This window comes from Equus asinus, chromosome 22, assembly GCF_041296235.1.
Source record: "Equus asinus isolate D_3611 breed Donkey chromosome 22, EquAss-T2T_v2, whole genome shotgun sequence".
Lineage (NCBI taxonomy): Eukaryota > Metazoa > Chordata > Mammalia > Perissodactyla > Equidae > Equus > Equus asinus.
The window spans coordinates 52232405-52250157 of NC_091811.1; the positions used below are offsets into that span (position 1 = coordinate 52232405).

Here is a 17753-nt window from a genome sequence, read left to right on the forward strand (position 1 = left end):
GAAAATAGGAATCCTTATTTTGCTTTACTAAAGCCACATACTATGCATAACAATTTGGTAAGTTAGAGTATTTCTAGTAGGTTTATGGCCTCTTTACTGCATCTTTTTCGTGTACAGATTTTTTTTGTTAAATGAATTTTTTACTCTTTCATTGTATTTATCAAGATTCAGAAATTTGATTCTTCTTTTTTTTTTGAGGAAGATTAGCCCTGAGCTGGCATCCATGCCCATCTTCCTCTATTTTATATGTGGGACGCCTACCACAGCATGGCATGCCAAGCGGTGCCATGTCCACACCTGGGATCCGAACAGGTGAACTCCGGGCCGCCGAGAAGCGGAACGTGCAAGCTTAAACACTGAGCCACTGGGCCAGCTCCTGATTCCTCTAAGAGCCATAGTTTTTATTAGCTATTTTCTTGGGTAGGGACATATCTGGTATTTTCAGAATTGAAAAAAAGAAGGGAAAGTAAGTATGTAAATACATAGATTTTTTTTTATTAAAATGCTTATCAAATTAAATGCTTTTCACATGGCAGGAAGTCCAGGCTATCACAAGCTCTTTTCTGCCGTCAGTCAGAGATTAATAAGCTCTATCTAAATTCCCAAGTCACAGTCAAGTCAGCTCCGAAGGCAAAGCGGGGAGTATATTGCTCTAGTGAAGGCAGAAAGGGGGTATGACGATATAGTCTGTAGAGAATTTTTTTAAAAAAATAATAAATTTGACTAAAACACGTATGCTTTCTATTACTCTGGCAATTCTAAACAATGTCAGCCGTACTGCCACTACTACCACCATTTCAAGGCCCAGCCTTTGCTCCCAAGATATGAATGAACCTTGGCATAGAAAAGGACATTGTGTCTGAGCTTTCTCCTTTTTCCCAAATGGAGTTTCAGTTGATAAAAGGAAGCAATCAAAAAATATATGGCAAGCTACAGAGTGGAATTATGGAAACAGTGTTTCATTGGTTCATACATATGTCATGTTAGTTGCATAGTATGGAAACTCAAACTCCAGTAAACATTTGGTTTATTATATTAAAGGTACAGGGGAATTTCATGGGACATAATTGCAGAAACTAGTTAGGCTTCCCAGAAGCTGAGTCTTCTCAGTAACTGTGTCTGGGGTCTCTGCACTGCTACCTATCCAGAGTCCTGCTTTGGCTGACCATATTTGGGTGTTGGTGATACCTTCAAGGCCAATTCGTTTTTTTTTTTTAAACCCTGTGAACCAGGGTCAGTCGTAAGAATTCTCTCCAGGTAAACAATTTGTGACAACCTCCTGATAAATGACTCAGTGTGTTCAGTTAATTTTCAGGAAAGCTTGAATTCCCAGTATCTGCAGGTCATAAGCTTGAGTAATTAATTCCATGCCCTTTGAATCCACCTTCTAGTGCCTGCCATCCATGGGAGGGGCCTGTGGTTGAGAAGACAGTTAAAAGTAACTTTCTGGAAAGGGTGTAAAGTTTTTGAAGGGTCATTAATATACTTGAGAAGGATTGAACCCTGTTGTTTGGTTGAATGAGGTGAGAGAAGTGTATTTTGTGCATCCTGCTTTCTTCTTCTCCCTCCACCTTTTGAATACCCTTCTCCTCCCCCACCCCGCACACCATGATTCATTTCTGCTTTTCCCCTCTGTGTCTGTGATTAGATGATGTATGCAGAAGATCAGTTTAGATGGTAATATGTTAAATAGTTATGTTGTGGACGTTAAGAATATAGGGCAGATTGCTGTTTTTGACTTGGAGGAAAAAATTTCTAGTGATAGAATCGTTCAGATTCAAAGGTCTCTGCCACAGCTTAGATGGCAGTAAAAATTATATTGCTTTAGATAACTCAAAAATTTGCTCTAGATAAACATGTGCTAATATCAAAGATATATAAATAGTTTGAGTAAATTTTATGACATTTGGAAGTAGTTTGGGGTAAAGAAATATTTCTATATTAATAGTGTTTTATAGAGATATGTTTTTTATTGTATAGGTAGCTAAATTTTATATAGACATTTCAAGTTCATCTACTTAAAAAAGATTTATATTTCCAAATGAGCGGAAAACTTAAAAGAATTGTCCATTAATTAAATGTGAAGAAAACCCCAATAATAAATAAATAATAAATATTAAATAAATATTTTTATCTGAATTTGTAATTTTAATACACTGACTTTTAAAGTTTACAAATAGATCCTTTGATTATTTAGCAGGTAACATCTAAAGGAACTGGTTTAAATCCTAATGCCAAAGTATGGCAGGAAATTCCTCCTGGAAATACTGATGCCACTCCAGTAACGCAAGGAACTGAAAGCTCTTGGCACGAAACAGCAGCCACATCGGGGTCTCATCCTGAGGGTAAGTCCTAAATATTTCATTATGACAAATCATTTTCGTTAAACATATGATCAAACCAGTTCATAGAACTTTGGGGTACATCCTTTGATTACTTGATTAAATATATTAAGGTAGTGGTGAAAGGTTAAAGGTAGTGGTAAAATCATGCACAATTAATGTTAAATATAAATGTTTAACATAGTTTGTACATAATTCTCATTTGTATCCAGTATGAATGGATTGTCCCTAATTTAAAATAGTAGCTGTATCTTTGTGTTCAGCATTTAACCCATTTATAATGTGGTATTTATAAATTGGTGTTTCTTTTCTTTTTGAGGAAGGTTAGCCCTGAGCTAACTACTGCCAATCCTCCTCTTTTTACTGAGGAAGACCAGCCCTGAGCTAACATCCATGCCCATCTTCCTCTCCTTTATATGTGGGACACCTACAACAGCATGGCGTGCCAAGCCATGCCATGTCCGCACCCGGGATCCGATCCGGGGAACCCCGGCTGCTGAAGCAGAACATGCACACTTAACCGCTGCGCTCCTGGTCCGGCCTCTATAAATTAGTTTTGATCTACCATCATTGGCAATGCTGTTTACTCTTTGACCTTGGGCAAATGACTTAACTTCTCCGTGCTGCTTGTTTCCTTCATCTTTAAAACAATAATAATAATAATAATAATTGCTTTTGGCATAGGATTTTCTGAGGATTGAGTGAGTAAGGTGCATGAAGCTGTCTGACACATAGATAGCGCCATATAAGTTTAAGCTGTTGTTAGTCATTTTAGCTTATCCGTAATGGTCAAAACTTATCTCCTTTGGGAAGAGAACTCCTACTTAAAACCATGAAGACATTTTCTGAACTAGTAGAATTCCTTGAAATCTTGTTATAGAAGACATGGAGCCCAGAGTTCCTCAAGATAGGATTTAAAGAATTCCTATTTACTTTCAGGATGTTTTCTTTAATGCAGGTAATACAGAGCTTTCAGATGATATGTGTAAGGAATATGAAGTAATGTATTCATCTTGTGAAACCACAAGAAATACTACAGGCGTTGAAGAATCAACCGATGGAATGATTTTAGGGCCAGAAGATCTGAGTTACCAAATATATGATGTTTCCGGTAAACTTTATGGTTTTTTTGGTAAAATGAGAATGCAGTATGCTAGTCTTTTTCTCCCTACAGTCTCTCTATCATTGCTCTAATAGACATATGGTATTGATCAGTATATTTTCTTTTTGGAAAAGAAGTTTATGTTAATGAAATATTAGATGATTGTCATAAATACTGTTTTCAAATGACCAGACATGAAAACTGTAATTTAAAAAGAATGTTTCCTTTAAAGATCCTGTTAAACAAAAGTGTGAAATTAAAAGGAAAAAATAGTTAAAAGAGACCTAAATTACAATCTTTCAGAGGGTACAAGTTTCTTGGTCTGTTAGTTGGGATCAGTACAAATTCTGTCAGTTTTCTCATTGCTCTTGTCAGTGTGAAATGCATTTATAAATGTGAAATTGCAGGGATTAATTTTGAGTAATAGGCTGTATTAAAAACATGGTTCTACTGCAATTCAACTTGTGAAATGTTTTTTTCACATTCATTTAATTAGCAAGGATTAGTAGTTCCTTGGATTTAATATGGATGAAATTTAAAAGAAACTAAAAATGGACCGTAGACACTGACTACCTAAATTTATTTTTCTAATTTCTAAAGGGTCTCTTTGGAAAATAGGCATAATAGGGAGTAGGCATTTCTATCACTGCTTAGTTCTGTGACTAGTCAGGTGTATAAAGGTTTGTCCTCAATTTCCTTATTTATTATAAATATTTGGACTAGATTTCTGAGGTCTGTCAGCTTGTAAGTTTATTTCTCAAGTGGAATTGGGTGGTATTTCCATAAAGTAATTTAAGGTGGTGGGTTCTGCTCCCTACTTGTGGTCATGATATCCCTGGTCACTGGCTACTTTGAACATAGAGTTGATTTAAGTGATGTCGCAACCAGTTGGTATTTAATAAATTTAGTATAATAAAATTGAAAGGTTAAATGAAGCTGTTGCTCATTTAGCTAGCATTTGGGTGGATGAATTTTATATTAGAAGAATTGTATATACATAAAAATAGAATGCTTCTTATATTCATTTTTAATGAAGTTAATATCTAATATCACTTTGAATCTTGAATAGTAAGACAAGGTAGTGGTGAAACCATGCACAAAATTTATTTGTCTTTGCATACATCCTATTGTCTGTGTTTTTAAAGGAAATTTGCCGACTTAATCATTACTGCTTTTTAAGAAGGGAACAAATTATATGCTTTGAGTCTGTAATATTTTGTGTAAGATTCTAGTAAGAGAGATGGTTTTGCAGGTTTGACTCCTGAAAAAAACTCCCATCTTCTGGGTTTAAATAATAGAAGGCTAGTAGAGAGTTGGTTTGATCTTTTGGATTTTTGAGTGCTTTAAATATCCTTAGGAAGATATAGTGTTTTAAAATCAAGGAAGGGAAAGAAAAGAGTATTAAAAGAGAGCAGTTTAAGGAGTGTGACTAACATCCGATTTACTACCAGCAATATGGATGTGTGTGTGTATATATATATATATATATCCTGCTTTGTTTAGCTAGTTTCTTTCTTCAAATTTAGATGACTATTTTTTCTGTTCTTTGTTTTCAGTAAAGGAATAGGTAGTTATCACATTTTTAAAGTATTTAGGTAGTTTTACAATATGGTAGCCAAGTGCTTTTGATATTAATAGTGCTTTGTTAATTACTTGATAAAATAGTTTTTAAACTGATGTGAAATCTATCTAAAGAAAGAAGAATAGATAGGTTGGAAGAAATTAGTCAGACCTTGTGCTCTCTGAATTCTAAAATTAATGAAGATAAGGTTTTGTGGTCCATTTTAGTTTATGCATACTTTGTGACTTATTCTGAGTACAACAATATGGAAAGTTTACCACTTATGGTAATTTGGTATTAACTTTTTCTTTCTTGTTTTCTATGATCAGGAGAAAGCAATTCAGCGATTTCTACAGAAGACCTAAAAGAATGTCTGAAGAAACAATTAGAATTCTGTTTCTCACGGTACACCGTAATTTTTTTATTGCTATTTCTTGTATTTTGAATTGTTTGGTTAGTAGATGTAAAATACCTGTGAAATAGGGTGGAATTATTTCCTTCAGTGATATATTTTGGTATCATTCTTCAGTATATCTCTTAACTAGATTTAAAGATAGAGTTTCCAATTGGCTATGCAAAAGATCTATTCACAGCAGAAAGATAATAAAATTTCTATTGGGTACTTTTCCTATGAACATATTCAGGTTTAGAGTTTTCAAAAAAGTGGTTATCTCTTAATTTATATTTTTAGTAGTTGGCTGTTCTAACCTTTGATAATAAAGTTATTTTTAGCAAGATATTTAGGTGGATGGGCATAGAATTTATATTACCAGTGTCTTCTATTAAATAAGGAGTTATTGCAGGCAAATGTTTCAAAATGTCTTATTTATAGATAAGAATTTATAGGTATATTTACAGCTTAGACATCATAAAACTTCAATATGTAGAACTTCCCCTTCTAAAATAAACAGAAGTTTGGATATGCATGCCAATATAATGCCTTCTTTGTTTCCTGTGTGTGGTGAGAGGTAGGATCAGTGAACCGATTTTTCAAACTAGAAACCTGGATTTTATCATAGACGTCTTTATTTTTTTACTCATAATACAGTTTCAACTCAGGTTGGTTCTTCATCCTAAATATCTCCTTTTTCTTCTCCTCCTTTTTCTTCTTTGCCTTTATAGTCTAGTACAGGCCCTAGGTTAAAAGCGAGAGCCTTCTAGCTTTCTTTTCTCTGGTCAGTTGTGCCTAAGATACAATTCATTTTCTGTAACATACTTGTAATAGATACTTTAAAATCTTTGCTTTTGTTTATGTGTGTGCTTATGTTTCTGAGTTTTTTCTGTCTATTCTGTCATAATTTCGTGCCTTTTTGCGTGTCTTATAAATTTTGATTATATGCTGGATATTACATATAAAAGAAGCTAGAAGCTGCAGGTGGCATAATTTTCCCCATTAGACAAGATTTGAGCTTTCTTCTGGTAGGCAGTAGCAGATTGATTGCTTCAGTCCAGTCAGGAATTGAGTTGGATCAGGGCTAAGCAGCCATTTTAATTAGACTTAGTGCACCTCTTAATTTATCTCTGTTCCTTAGGCATAACCTTCTTAGGCGGTTTTTTTTTTTTTTTTTTAAGATTGGCACCTGAGCGGGGCTGGCCCCGTGGCCGAGTGGTTAAGTTCGCGCGCTCCGCTGCAGGCGGCCCAGTGTTTCGTTGGTTCAAATCCTGGGCGCGGACATGGCACTGCTCATCAGACCACGCTGAGGCAGCGTCCCACATGCCACAACTAGAAGAACCCACAACGAAGAATATACAACTATGTACCGGGGGGCTTTGGGGAGAAAAAGGAAAAAATAAAATCTTTAAAAAAAAAAAAAAAAAAAAAAAAGATTGGCACCTGAGCTAACATCTGTTGCCAATCTTTTTTTTTTTCTTTTCCCCAAAGCCGCCCAGTACATGTTGTATATTCTAGTTGTAGGTCTTTCCAGTTGTGCCATGCGGGACACCACCCCAACATGGCCTGATGAGTCGTGCCATGTCCGTACCTCGGATCTGAACCTGTGAAACCCCAGGCCGCCGAAGTGGAGTGCGTGAACTTAACCACTCGGCCACGGGGCTGGCCCCTAGGCTTTTGATTTAGAAGTAGACAGTTTTCTGTTAGCTGAAACCTGAAACACCAAGGAAGAGTTAGTCTGATCTTCAGAGGTTTGAGATTAGCTCTTTATCCTCTTACCCCATATAGCTTCAAAATCTGGCAGATGTTTTGTGTTTGAGGCAAGGTTCCTTCTACTGGAACTTGCACAAGACCACAGAGATTTTACTCTTCCTTTTCAGCCTGACTCTCAGTCTTCCATCTTCCTCCTTAGAACTCAGTAAATGTCAAATGGGGAAAATCAGCTGTGTGTTGGGAGCTCCTTTAGTTTCTAATTCTTAATGCCAGTCCTGTGCAACTGCCTTAAAGCTCTGCAGTTTTCCCCTCTGGTCCAGGATCTGCAGATGCCTTCAGGAAAGAAAGATCATCTTTCTGAAATTTTGATTTTGTCCTTATAGCTTCCGTAGCTCTCCTTTATCTCCAAAAACATGATTTTTCTAATTTGTCCAAGCTTTTTTAGTTGTTGCGGTGGGCGCTCTGACTTGTCATAATCTATCACATCCTACTCAGAAGTGTGATACAGTTCAAACCAGCTGGGCAGTTGACATTTGTAGCTCAGCAAAATTGCCATTAGCACATATCAGATGTTAGTCATGAATAGTCAAATCCTAGATGTTATGTCCGCTAATTTGACTACTTCTGATGAGGTAGTTTCTTTGATTGTTTAACACACTGTTTTATAAGAATCAACTTGCTGAAAGACAGGGTTGATTTAGGCTACGATTTAGGCTACAACTTTTTAGTTGTGCAAATACTATGTTTATAGTTGTCTTATTTTCAAGTTCTTAAGCTTAAGGAATATCTTGTTGATTGGGGTGATTGTATGTTTTTCCTTTTATGCGGAAGTGAGTTTAACCTTTGCTGGTATCCTCTCTATTCTCTTTTTCCCTCCAAAAACAAATCACCACCACCTGTTGACGATTGTAACCTTAAGAAAGTAATTATTGCTCTATTTTAACATAATTTAAATGTAAAGGCATACGTTTTGCCAGACACTAGGACTGTGAAACACATTTTTGAACAACAAAGATCCTTCATGGAACCTATATTCTGTCTAGGGGAGAAAAAACAGTAAACATAAAGAGTAAGCAACTTAGAAATGTGTTAGGTGGTAAGTGATGTGGAAAAAATAAAGTTTTGAGATAAAAAATTTTTAAAAAAGTAGAGCAGTGTAATCAAGGGAAGGGGAATCAGGAATGTTTGAGTGGTCATTGGGAAGGTGGCTTCAAAAGATGCGATGTGAATAACAAGACAGAATTTGATTTTATGTAAGTTCGTTAAACAGGATTTTACGTGTAAGGTAGAAGGTAGAAGTGTTTGTATCTTCTTTTTTAAAAATGTATCAAAATAATCTTGTCTTATTTTTAAATGTTTTAAATTTATTAAATTTAAAGAGAAAGTCAAACATACTTATTTGAAAAATGTAAACATTCAGAAATTTAAAGTCCTCTACAATCCAAATCATGGTTTAAACTATAATTTTTCCCACATGCATATTCTTTTTTTTTTTTTTAAGATTTTATTTTTTCCTTTTTCTCCCCAAAGCCCCCCCGGTACGCAGTTGTATATTCTTCGTTGTGGGCCCTTCTAGTTGTGGCGTGTGGGACGCTGCCTCAGCCTGGCTTGATGAGCAGTGCCATGTCCGCGCCCAGGATTCGAACCAACGAAACACTGGGCCGCCAGCAGCAGAGCGCGTGAACTTAACCACTCGGCCACGGGGCCAGCCCCTGCATATTCTAATATCAATGATAAAGTGTTAGAAGGTGGAACTACACTGTGGAATATTTTATAATATACTTTTAATATTAAGCCTCTTTCCATATCAGTATAATTCCATAAAATCCCTTGTTCAGAACTATTGGGCCCTATGTATTTGGGGATTCAGGAACTTTCTGGAGCCTGTTAGAGTATATCTGTTGTATATTATATGTTTTCATAGTTCACTGTATAATTTCTGATAGCGTGATTTTGTTTTCCTAGACTTAGTTGACAAAGTGAGTGAGGCGCCTCTTTAGGAGCTTTTTAAGAATTGTTTATTTTATACAACTGTTGTTTCTGTTTATTCCTTTCAGAGAAAATTTGTCAAAGGATCTTTACTTGATATCTCAAATGGACAGTGATCAGTTCATCCCAATTTGGACGGTTGCTAATATGGAAGAAATAAAAAAGCTGACCACAGACCCTGATCTAATTCTTGAAGTGTTGAGATGTATGTAAATCATAGCTTTTAGCTTTTTTTTTTAAAGATTTTATTTCTTTCCTTTTTCTCCCCAAAGCCCCCCAGTACATAGTTGTATATTCTTAGTTGTGGATTCTTCTAGTTGTGGCATGTGGGACTCCGCCTCAGCATGGTTTGATGAGCAGTGCCATGTCCGCGCCCAGGATTCGAACCAACGAAACACTGGGCCACCTGCAGCAGAGCGCGCGAACTTTACCACTTGGCCATGGGGCCAGCCCCTAGCTTATTTCTTAAAGTCAAAAATTAAATATTCTTTTGATTTCTGATCATATAGGGAATTGTTGTTAACTTCCTATTTTTCGCTCTTCTGTCCCAATAGTTTGTTTTTACTGACTGGTATATATAGTTTCTATACCAGTTCTACACCTTGGTGGTTCATCTTGTTATAACTCACTTACTCAACTCTAAGCAGTTAAATCTCAGTTTTTTTGGCTATGAAAAAGCTATATGTGTCATTATCACACCTTCTAAAGCAATCTATTTCAAACTTTTGAACCCAAGTAAGAAGTAAATTTTACATCACAGCCCAATACACACACCATATACCCATACACAACTGAATTGTCAGTCACAGATTAATACTAAATGCTTGCAGTGAACTCATTTCTTTTATTCTAAATTGATTTCACAACCTATTAAAGAGTTGCAACCTGCAGTTTGTTTGGTAAAGAATTTATATTTTTAGATTGGGTGTCTAAGGACTTTTAGTGATGTTTGTGTCTTATGTCAGTATTTCTTGGTAACCTTTCTTCTATGGGTTTTGTTAACTACCTTAGTGAATAAAGGCAGATCTTCACTTTTATATGAAATGTGTTGTTGAAAGTGTTTAAAAGTTAAACATAGGAAGTCCAATAATACACCTGTATGGGAGTAGAGGATTTCTGTTCTCGGAGGGCTAAAAGCATTTATTAGATCTCTGATCGATTTGTGCAGACATCATTTCTTAAAATAACCCAGTCTTGTCAACATAAGAAAATTGGCCAGCCTCTAAGGGCTGGAACCTAGCGTTTACACCCAAGCTTTCTTCCTTAACTGCTTTTTTTAATCTCTCTACTTACATGTTCAGGGAGATGTGGCATGTTATCTCACCAAAGGGACTAGAAATAAAAGTTTTAGCTATGTGGTGCTATCTTCCTTCAGTATTTCCTCAAAATCAGCATCTAAAGGATACTTAGACTTTATTTTTTATTTTTATTTTTTTGCTGAGGAAGATTAGCCCTGAGCTAACATCTGTGCCAGTCTTTCTTGACTTTATATGTGGGTCACCACCACAGCATGATTGATGCGTGGTGTAGGTCTGTGCCTGGGATCCAAACCTGCGAACCCAGCCGCTGAAGCAGAGTGTGCTGAACTTTACTACTACACCATGGAGCTGGCCCCAAGACTTTGATGATAAGAAGAATTTCTTCATATATTGGAGCTCATTACATTCCCCAGAGTAGTGTTTGGCTAATGCAAATACACTGATTTGTGTTATCTTGAAATAAAGAATTTGATAATTGTATACAGGGAAATTCCCTTATTAGATATAAATGTTGCATGCTCCCTGAAGGCTTCTGTTTAACCCCAACACAGTGCCAAGTCACAAAGTAGGTACTCTAAATATTTGTTCAAAGAGTAACATTAGACAAGGTTCTTTGCTTGTTAATCTCAAAATATTCTCTTATAACTGTGATCTCTGATTCTACAACTTAATTTCTTTAGCATATTAACCTCTTCTGATTTATTCAGTTGGAAATAGAAATGAATAGTTTTTTAATGGAATTATTAATATCTCTACTTATCACTTTTGAATAAAACCTTCTTATAAATTTCAGCTTCTCCCATGGTACAAGTTGATGAGAAGGGCGAGAAAGTGAGACCAAGTCATAAGCGTTGTATTGTGATTCTTAGAGAGATTCCTGAAACAACACCAATAGAGGTAAATCAAATTATTAAGCACTGCTAAAGCTAAATCTTCTTTAACTGCTTAAATTGAAGGAGGTAAACAAGGAAAATGTAAGTCAGTGCCCTCATATCAATTACTCTGAATAGGATAAATACTAATTTGTAAATTCTGAAATACTGGAAGAATAGAAGATATAATTCTGTGTTCTTAGAAGGGTAGACTGAATATTGCAGTGATGCTAATTCTTGTTTCTTGATTTGACTGAATGACAATTAAAATATAAATAGGCTCTTTTAGCAATCTGAGGATTCATCTGAAAGAATAAACTTACACAGGAATGAAGAAGAAAAGTGTGAATAAGGATTAGAGTCAGGACTAATCCTACTGGTTAACAAAATATAAAGCAAAACTGCAGTCACAAAGATGGTGTGGTACAGGCACAAGAATAAAATAGTATTTGAATGAAACAACATAATCCAGAAGTGGACCTTTTTATATAATAATGTATGTATGGTAACATTTGTTTAATAATTAGGTTCTACCATGTATTGTGCAATATACTTTACAGTTATTTAAAGCCTAAGGGTTTTATTGTTTGTCTTACAGATAAAGTAACTGAGCCTTAGAGTGGTTAAAAAACTTACCCAAGGACATGTGGGCTGTTTAAATGATAGGGTCTGGATTTGAACTTGATCTCTCTGATTCCGAAGCCCATATTTCTTAACCGCTAAGCCACAAAGCTTCACACTAAGTTGTCATGTTAAGGCATAATAAATTAGAGGTGGGGAGGATTAATCAGTAACTGATATGGTGATTGATGAGCGATTTTAAAAAGAATTTTTAGACCCTTGCCACGTAACAGATTTGAGACATTAGTAGTTAATCTTTTTGTCCACAGTCATTCAGTATTAAACCTCCAGAATGAAGATTTCCAAGCTTAGAATTAGAGAAATTAGAAAAGTAACTCTTGCTAGATAGATCTTTGATTGAAAATTATGAACTCTATATCTAAAGTAACAAATCGAAAGGAAAGTTGCAGGATGGGAAGAATATTTGCAGTGCTAAGAAACAGTGTAGAGTATGTGAGCCTGAACTCTAGAGCCACGCTGCCTGGATTTGAGTTCCAGCTTTTTTACTTGCTACCTCTGTGACCTTGGATAAGTTACTTAACCTTTTCTGCCTCTGTTTTCTCCCCTGTTAAATGGAATAATAGTAATAAACAACTCATAAAATTGTTGTGAGAATTGAGTTAGTATATAGAGAGCTTAGAGCAGCACCTGGCATATAAAACACTCTTAAGGTTAGCCATTATCATTTATATAGTTATCATAATGCATATTCTGAATACATAAGAGCTCACACACATGAAAAACAGTAAATAAAAGGAACCAGGCAAAAACATTGTTCATTAAAAAAGAAGTTAAGGAAAGGCAGATGACTAAAATAGCCAGGAAAAGTCGACCTAGGCAGTAATCACTGAAATTCAAATTTAAAATAAGGGGATTTAGATAGTGACCTTAAAGGTTCCTGTCAGGTAGAATAAATTTTTGATTGCTTTAGATCCAGGCCTCTCTTCTTATACTTAGGAAAGTAAATCTGTGAAAAGAACTCTTCCTAAAGAATGACAAAGGCTGAAAATAGAGATTTTTTTAAATTAAGAATTAAGTAAATTAATCAATTCTTTATACACTTTAAGCGAATTAGAAGTATTTGGAGAATATCTTTGGATTTTTGGAAGCAGAAATCAGTGGGTGACAGTCTAACAGTTCCACAGATAGCTCTCCAAAAAGGTAATTCTGGACTAGAGGGGAATTTTATTAACTGAACTTGGTGATTTTTCACCACTGTCACAAAACTCAACTGGTTGCCCACTTATTTCAAGTAGCATTTGACCTAAGAAAATTTCAGCACAAGTAGAGATATTCTCTTTTCTTAGTGCAGTGTATTTAAAAATTTGAGGGAGTTAGAATACAGATTAGACTTCACTGCTGTCATATTGATTGTCTAATCAGTTTAGTAATTGTCTCTTTTTAAATTGGTACCTAGTGATATGTTGATATGGGACAGTTTGACCTAACTAGATTCTTTTTATATTTGGGAATTATTGGTTACTACTAAATTTCTCCTTGAACTCAAGTAAGTATTAGATGAAATGAAATTTGAAGGTATACAAATCTGGGTTTGAGTTCCACTTTGATAGTGTGAGTAGGTTAAACAATTTGAGCTGCCCTTTCCTCAACTATAAAATGGAGATGATAAAATCTTCAGCACAGGGCTGTTTTCAGGAGTAAATCTCAGTCTCTCTCTCTGGATGGTTTTTCAGTAGATGTTTCCTTTCAAGCTGGTCTACAGTTCTGAGTTTTGGTAATCATTTTTTCTAAATCCATATATTTGTTGGAGTTTTAGTTTTCAGTTATATCAGTTATGGAAAAGAAAAGATATCTTTGCAGAGAGTTCATGTCTATGACTCTGATGTAGACAAAATATCTGGATTGAATGAAAATACTTAGCACCTAGACAGTGTTAATGGAGGGCATCGTTTTTTCAGGGGGATGATGGCAGGACTGGTGAGATTTTACTTTAAGGAAAATTTAGTTTGCCACCAGGAGTGAAAAGCTTCCAGTTTTGCTGATTATAAAATAAAGTTTCACCCCAAAATCATATACAAAATTTACACTAACCATGCGTGTTTTGTTTCAGAACATAATCTCAGTTGAAGATTGGGCAGAAGGCATAAACAGTTAACAAGTAAAGAAATGGAAAGGACCAAAAGACATGAATGGGAAAAAAATGACCATTGTTGATATATTTTTTAGAGTTAACTGAAGTTTTTCTCTTTTAGGAAGTGAAAGCTTTGTTCAAAAATGAAAACTGCCCTAAGGTGATAAGCTGTGAGTTTGCACACAATAGCAACTGGTATATCACTTTCCAGTCAGACACAGATGCACAACAGGTAAGAAGAAAACTTTTCTTCTGATTTCAGCTCCTGGTGGTAGAAGAAGCAGTGGTATATTTTAATTGAGAAAATGTGTGCTTATAGTAATGTTTCTAAAGACTGTTAAGCACCTTGTTCACCTTTTTGGGTTTGCTTATTAATTTGTTTTCTTTTTAATCATCTTCCTAAAGCTTTTTTAGTTTCAATTTAAGAGCAGTTTGTTTCCTATCAATAAAAAAATTAACACATAATTTTTAAAATTGAGATGGAGATTGGGAACCATGTACTCAGTGATTAGTATTTCTAGTACATAGTAGGCCCATATTAAATCTGTAACTTCTGTTTCGATTCTTGGAATTTTGACATAATTATTTTACTCTTAATTATTTTCATGTCCTACTTAAAGATAAGAGAAGTAATTCTCTTTTAAAACAAAAATATGTCTAATAGCATTTTAAAACCCCTTACTGATTTATTTGTTTGTTTGGTGAGGAAGATTGGCCCTGAGTTACCATGTGTTGCCAATCTCTTTTTGCTTGAGGAAGATTGTCCTTGAGCTAACATCTGTGCCAGTCTTCCTCTATTTTGTATATGGGACACAGCCACAGCATGGCTTGATGAGCCGTGTGTAGGTCCACACCCAGGATCCAAACCTGTGAACCCTGCGCCCCCAAAGCAGAGTGCACAAACTTAACCACTATGCCCCTGGGCTGGCCCCTGATTTTTTTTTTTAATTATTAATCTTAGAAGGCTGTCTGATTGAACCGGTTTTAAATTGACGTGTAATGATATTTTAGGTCTGTTTTGAATTTTGTGTATTTTCTCTGCAGTAATCCATAGTAGCCATTCTACAATAAATACCAACTAGCTGAGGTCTTAAGTTTTTACTTTTTAATTCTCTATTACCTGCATAACTGAATCAACTTGAGGATTTTTTATTGTTTAGTTTAGAGCTAGTTCCTAATACAGAAATCTCTTGATAGAGTAAAGATGGCTTTAATGATATGTTTGAATACTAATGAAAGTTCCTTTCTGCTTTGTTAACAGGCTTTTAAATACTTAAGAGAAGAAGTTAAAACATTTCAGGGCAAGCCAATCATGGTAAGAAACATTTGTAAGTAGAAGCCAATGTGAAACAAGGTTTTTTTGTTGTTTGAAAATTTTAATAACACAGATAATATTTTATAAAACCCGTAATGATTTTAAAGAAATTTCTGGCCCATGTTATGTGCATCTTCAGAAAATTAGTTGATAGAGCATCAAAATACTTTCTATACAACTGTTCTTTCCAAAGGCATGATTTTTAGTTGAAGTCATGAAGTTAGATGCTGATTGACAACATGTAAGATAAGCCCAGATCTCAAAATGAGAAGCAGGAATAATTTTTACTAATAGAGGTGGAAAACATTCTCAGTACTTTCAACCTCATCTCAATTAACTGCATCAGCACATTAACATTCAGCCATTTAGGAACCTGGGAATTGTCATTGATGATACTTGCTCACTCCTCTTACACTTAATCTGTTCTTGCATCCTGTGAAATCTGCCTTCAAAACTTCTTTCAGTCCTTATTGCCATTGTTTAGGCTTGAACAAGTGGAGTAACCTTTTAACTTTTATGCCTTTAGCTTTTCCCCCCTTATAGTCCATGCTCTGCGTTGCTATCAGAGCTACTATCTAAAGTAGAATCCTAAACATTCACTCAATTTGACATGCTCCTCATTCCGTATGTAATATAATAATTATTATTTGTAAATGCAATACATTATTTTTACTAACTCTTATTGAGCTTTGTCAGTTTTTATGCTAAGCAGTTTATATGTATAGACTCATTTAATTCTTAGAAGAACCTAAAAAGGTAGGTACTCTTGTTTTCTCCATTTTGCTAGTAAGGAAAGTGAGGCATGAGTCACCCACCCAGTGTCACACAACTATTCAGTGGAAGAACCAGACTGAAGGCAGCTTACATTTATTAAGAAGTTATATGTTGGGCACTGTTCTAAGAACTCGACATATTTAAATCCCATTATTTCTGTGTGGTAGGTGGTAATATTACTTTCCACATTACAGATGAAGATATCTGCCAGTTGTCTTTCTATTTGCTCTGCCTATAATGCTCTTCTTTCTATTTCCCTTACCTGCTTGAGGTTATAAAGATATTCTCCTAGGTTTTCTAATAGCTTTAAAGTTTTATATGTCAGGTTTAGGTCTTTGATACATCTGGAATTAACTTGATGTATAGTATAAAATAGGGATCTAATTTAATTTTTTTCCACATATGAAAAGGCAGTTGTCTCAACACTTATCTGTTGAGTCGTCTGTCCTTCCACAACTTGTCTGTAATATTGCATCTATCAGATCTATTTCAGGTTCTCTATCAATCTTTACTTTACTGAACCAATATCACCGTTTTAATTACCATGGTTTTATAGTATCCTTATCATCTTATGCATGTTCTCCTACCTCGTTCTTATTTTTTAGAATTGTCTTGGTTATTCTTAGACCATTACTTTTCCTTATGAATTTTAGAAGATTTGTTTAATACCAACAAACAACAAAACAAAAGCCATACTGGAACTAATGGGATTACATTTAACTTATTGGTTAAATTGGGGACAATTGGCATTTTTACTGTACATTATTCATTATTATAGTAACTTTATTATGATCTATTTCTCTATTAATTCAGGTCTGTTGTGTTTAATTGCTTCCTTAAAGTGACTTTTGTTGCTTTTTTCCCTCTCCTTGGTATCCTACTGATTTTTTAAAACATGTTATTTGCATGCAGCAACCTTGCTGAACTCCTTTATCATATCTAATGTTTTGTTGTGTCTTTTGGATTATCTGCCTAAGAGATCATAGCATCTACAAATAATCACTATTTTGATTATTCCTTATACTTTTTAATTCTTATAGCATATTGCTTTTTCAGAGATCTCAGGTATAGTGATAAATGTGTACATATATTTTTTCATTGTGAAAAATGAAATTTTTTCTTCTTTATCTGCCATTTTGGTTTTTGTTTATGGTTCTTTTGATTAGCCATCACATAGCAATGTTCTTACTAGGAGATTCACAGATTCCCAGTAATTTTAGTACTGTTCATTAAAACCAAATGACGTAGCACCGGAAAAGATGGGTGTAGGAGCCAGAAATCCTATATTCCAGCCCTTGATGCTGCTTTCAGCCACAAGCTCTTTGATCTTGAGCATTTCAAGTTACCTCTTAAGGTCCTGATTTGTTTCTTTGAAATGCGCATGCTTTTTATTTCTGAAGTTCTATGATTCAAAAGCAGTGATATTGGAGGACAAAGGGATTAAGTGAATGTTGATCTACCTGTTTCTTCACGTATTGATAATTTCATTGAGGCAATATTTCATCCTGTTTTAATTGCTTTTTATGACTGCGAATATTAAGTTTTATCTGGGTTTCATATAGATGATATATATTACTGAATATATGTCATAGAATATATAGTTTTTTCTGTATATATTTCTGTTTTATATTTACTATTTCAGAATTTTGAGTTTGAAGGTAAAACCTGCATGTGGTGGTTGCCCAGAAACTGATGATTGGATAAAGAAGATGTGGTATATAT

The 17753-nt window shown here is 34.9% G+C and overlaps 1 protein-coding gene across 11 annotated transcripts in view; it reads left to right on the forward strand.

Annotated features, from left to right (window-relative positions):
- LARP4 (La ribonucleoprotein 4) overlaps positions 1–17753 on the forward strand; it is a 64997-nt gene that overhangs the window by 18441 nt on the left and 28803 nt on the right. For 8 of the 11 annotated variants that reach the window (XM_014862863.3, XM_014862866.3, XM_044755791.2 and 5 more), the window contains 7 exons: positions 2198–2345; positions 3301–3453; positions 5335–5410; positions 9167–9303; positions 11151–11254; positions 14064–14174; positions 15204–15257. In XM_014862863.3, the coding sequence (XP_014718349.1) occupies positions 2198–2345; positions 3301–3453; positions 5335–5410; positions 9167–9303; positions 11151–11254; positions 14064–14174; positions 15204–15257 (783 nt within the window). Of the gene's footprint in view, positions 1–1396; positions 1524–2197; positions 2346–3300; positions 3454–5334; positions 5411–9166; positions 9304–11150; positions 11255–14063; positions 14175–15203; positions 15258–17753 lie in introns of those variants that run through there. The other 3 variants (XM_014862864.3, XM_070493955.1, XM_044755793.2) reach the window with 2 other exon arrangements.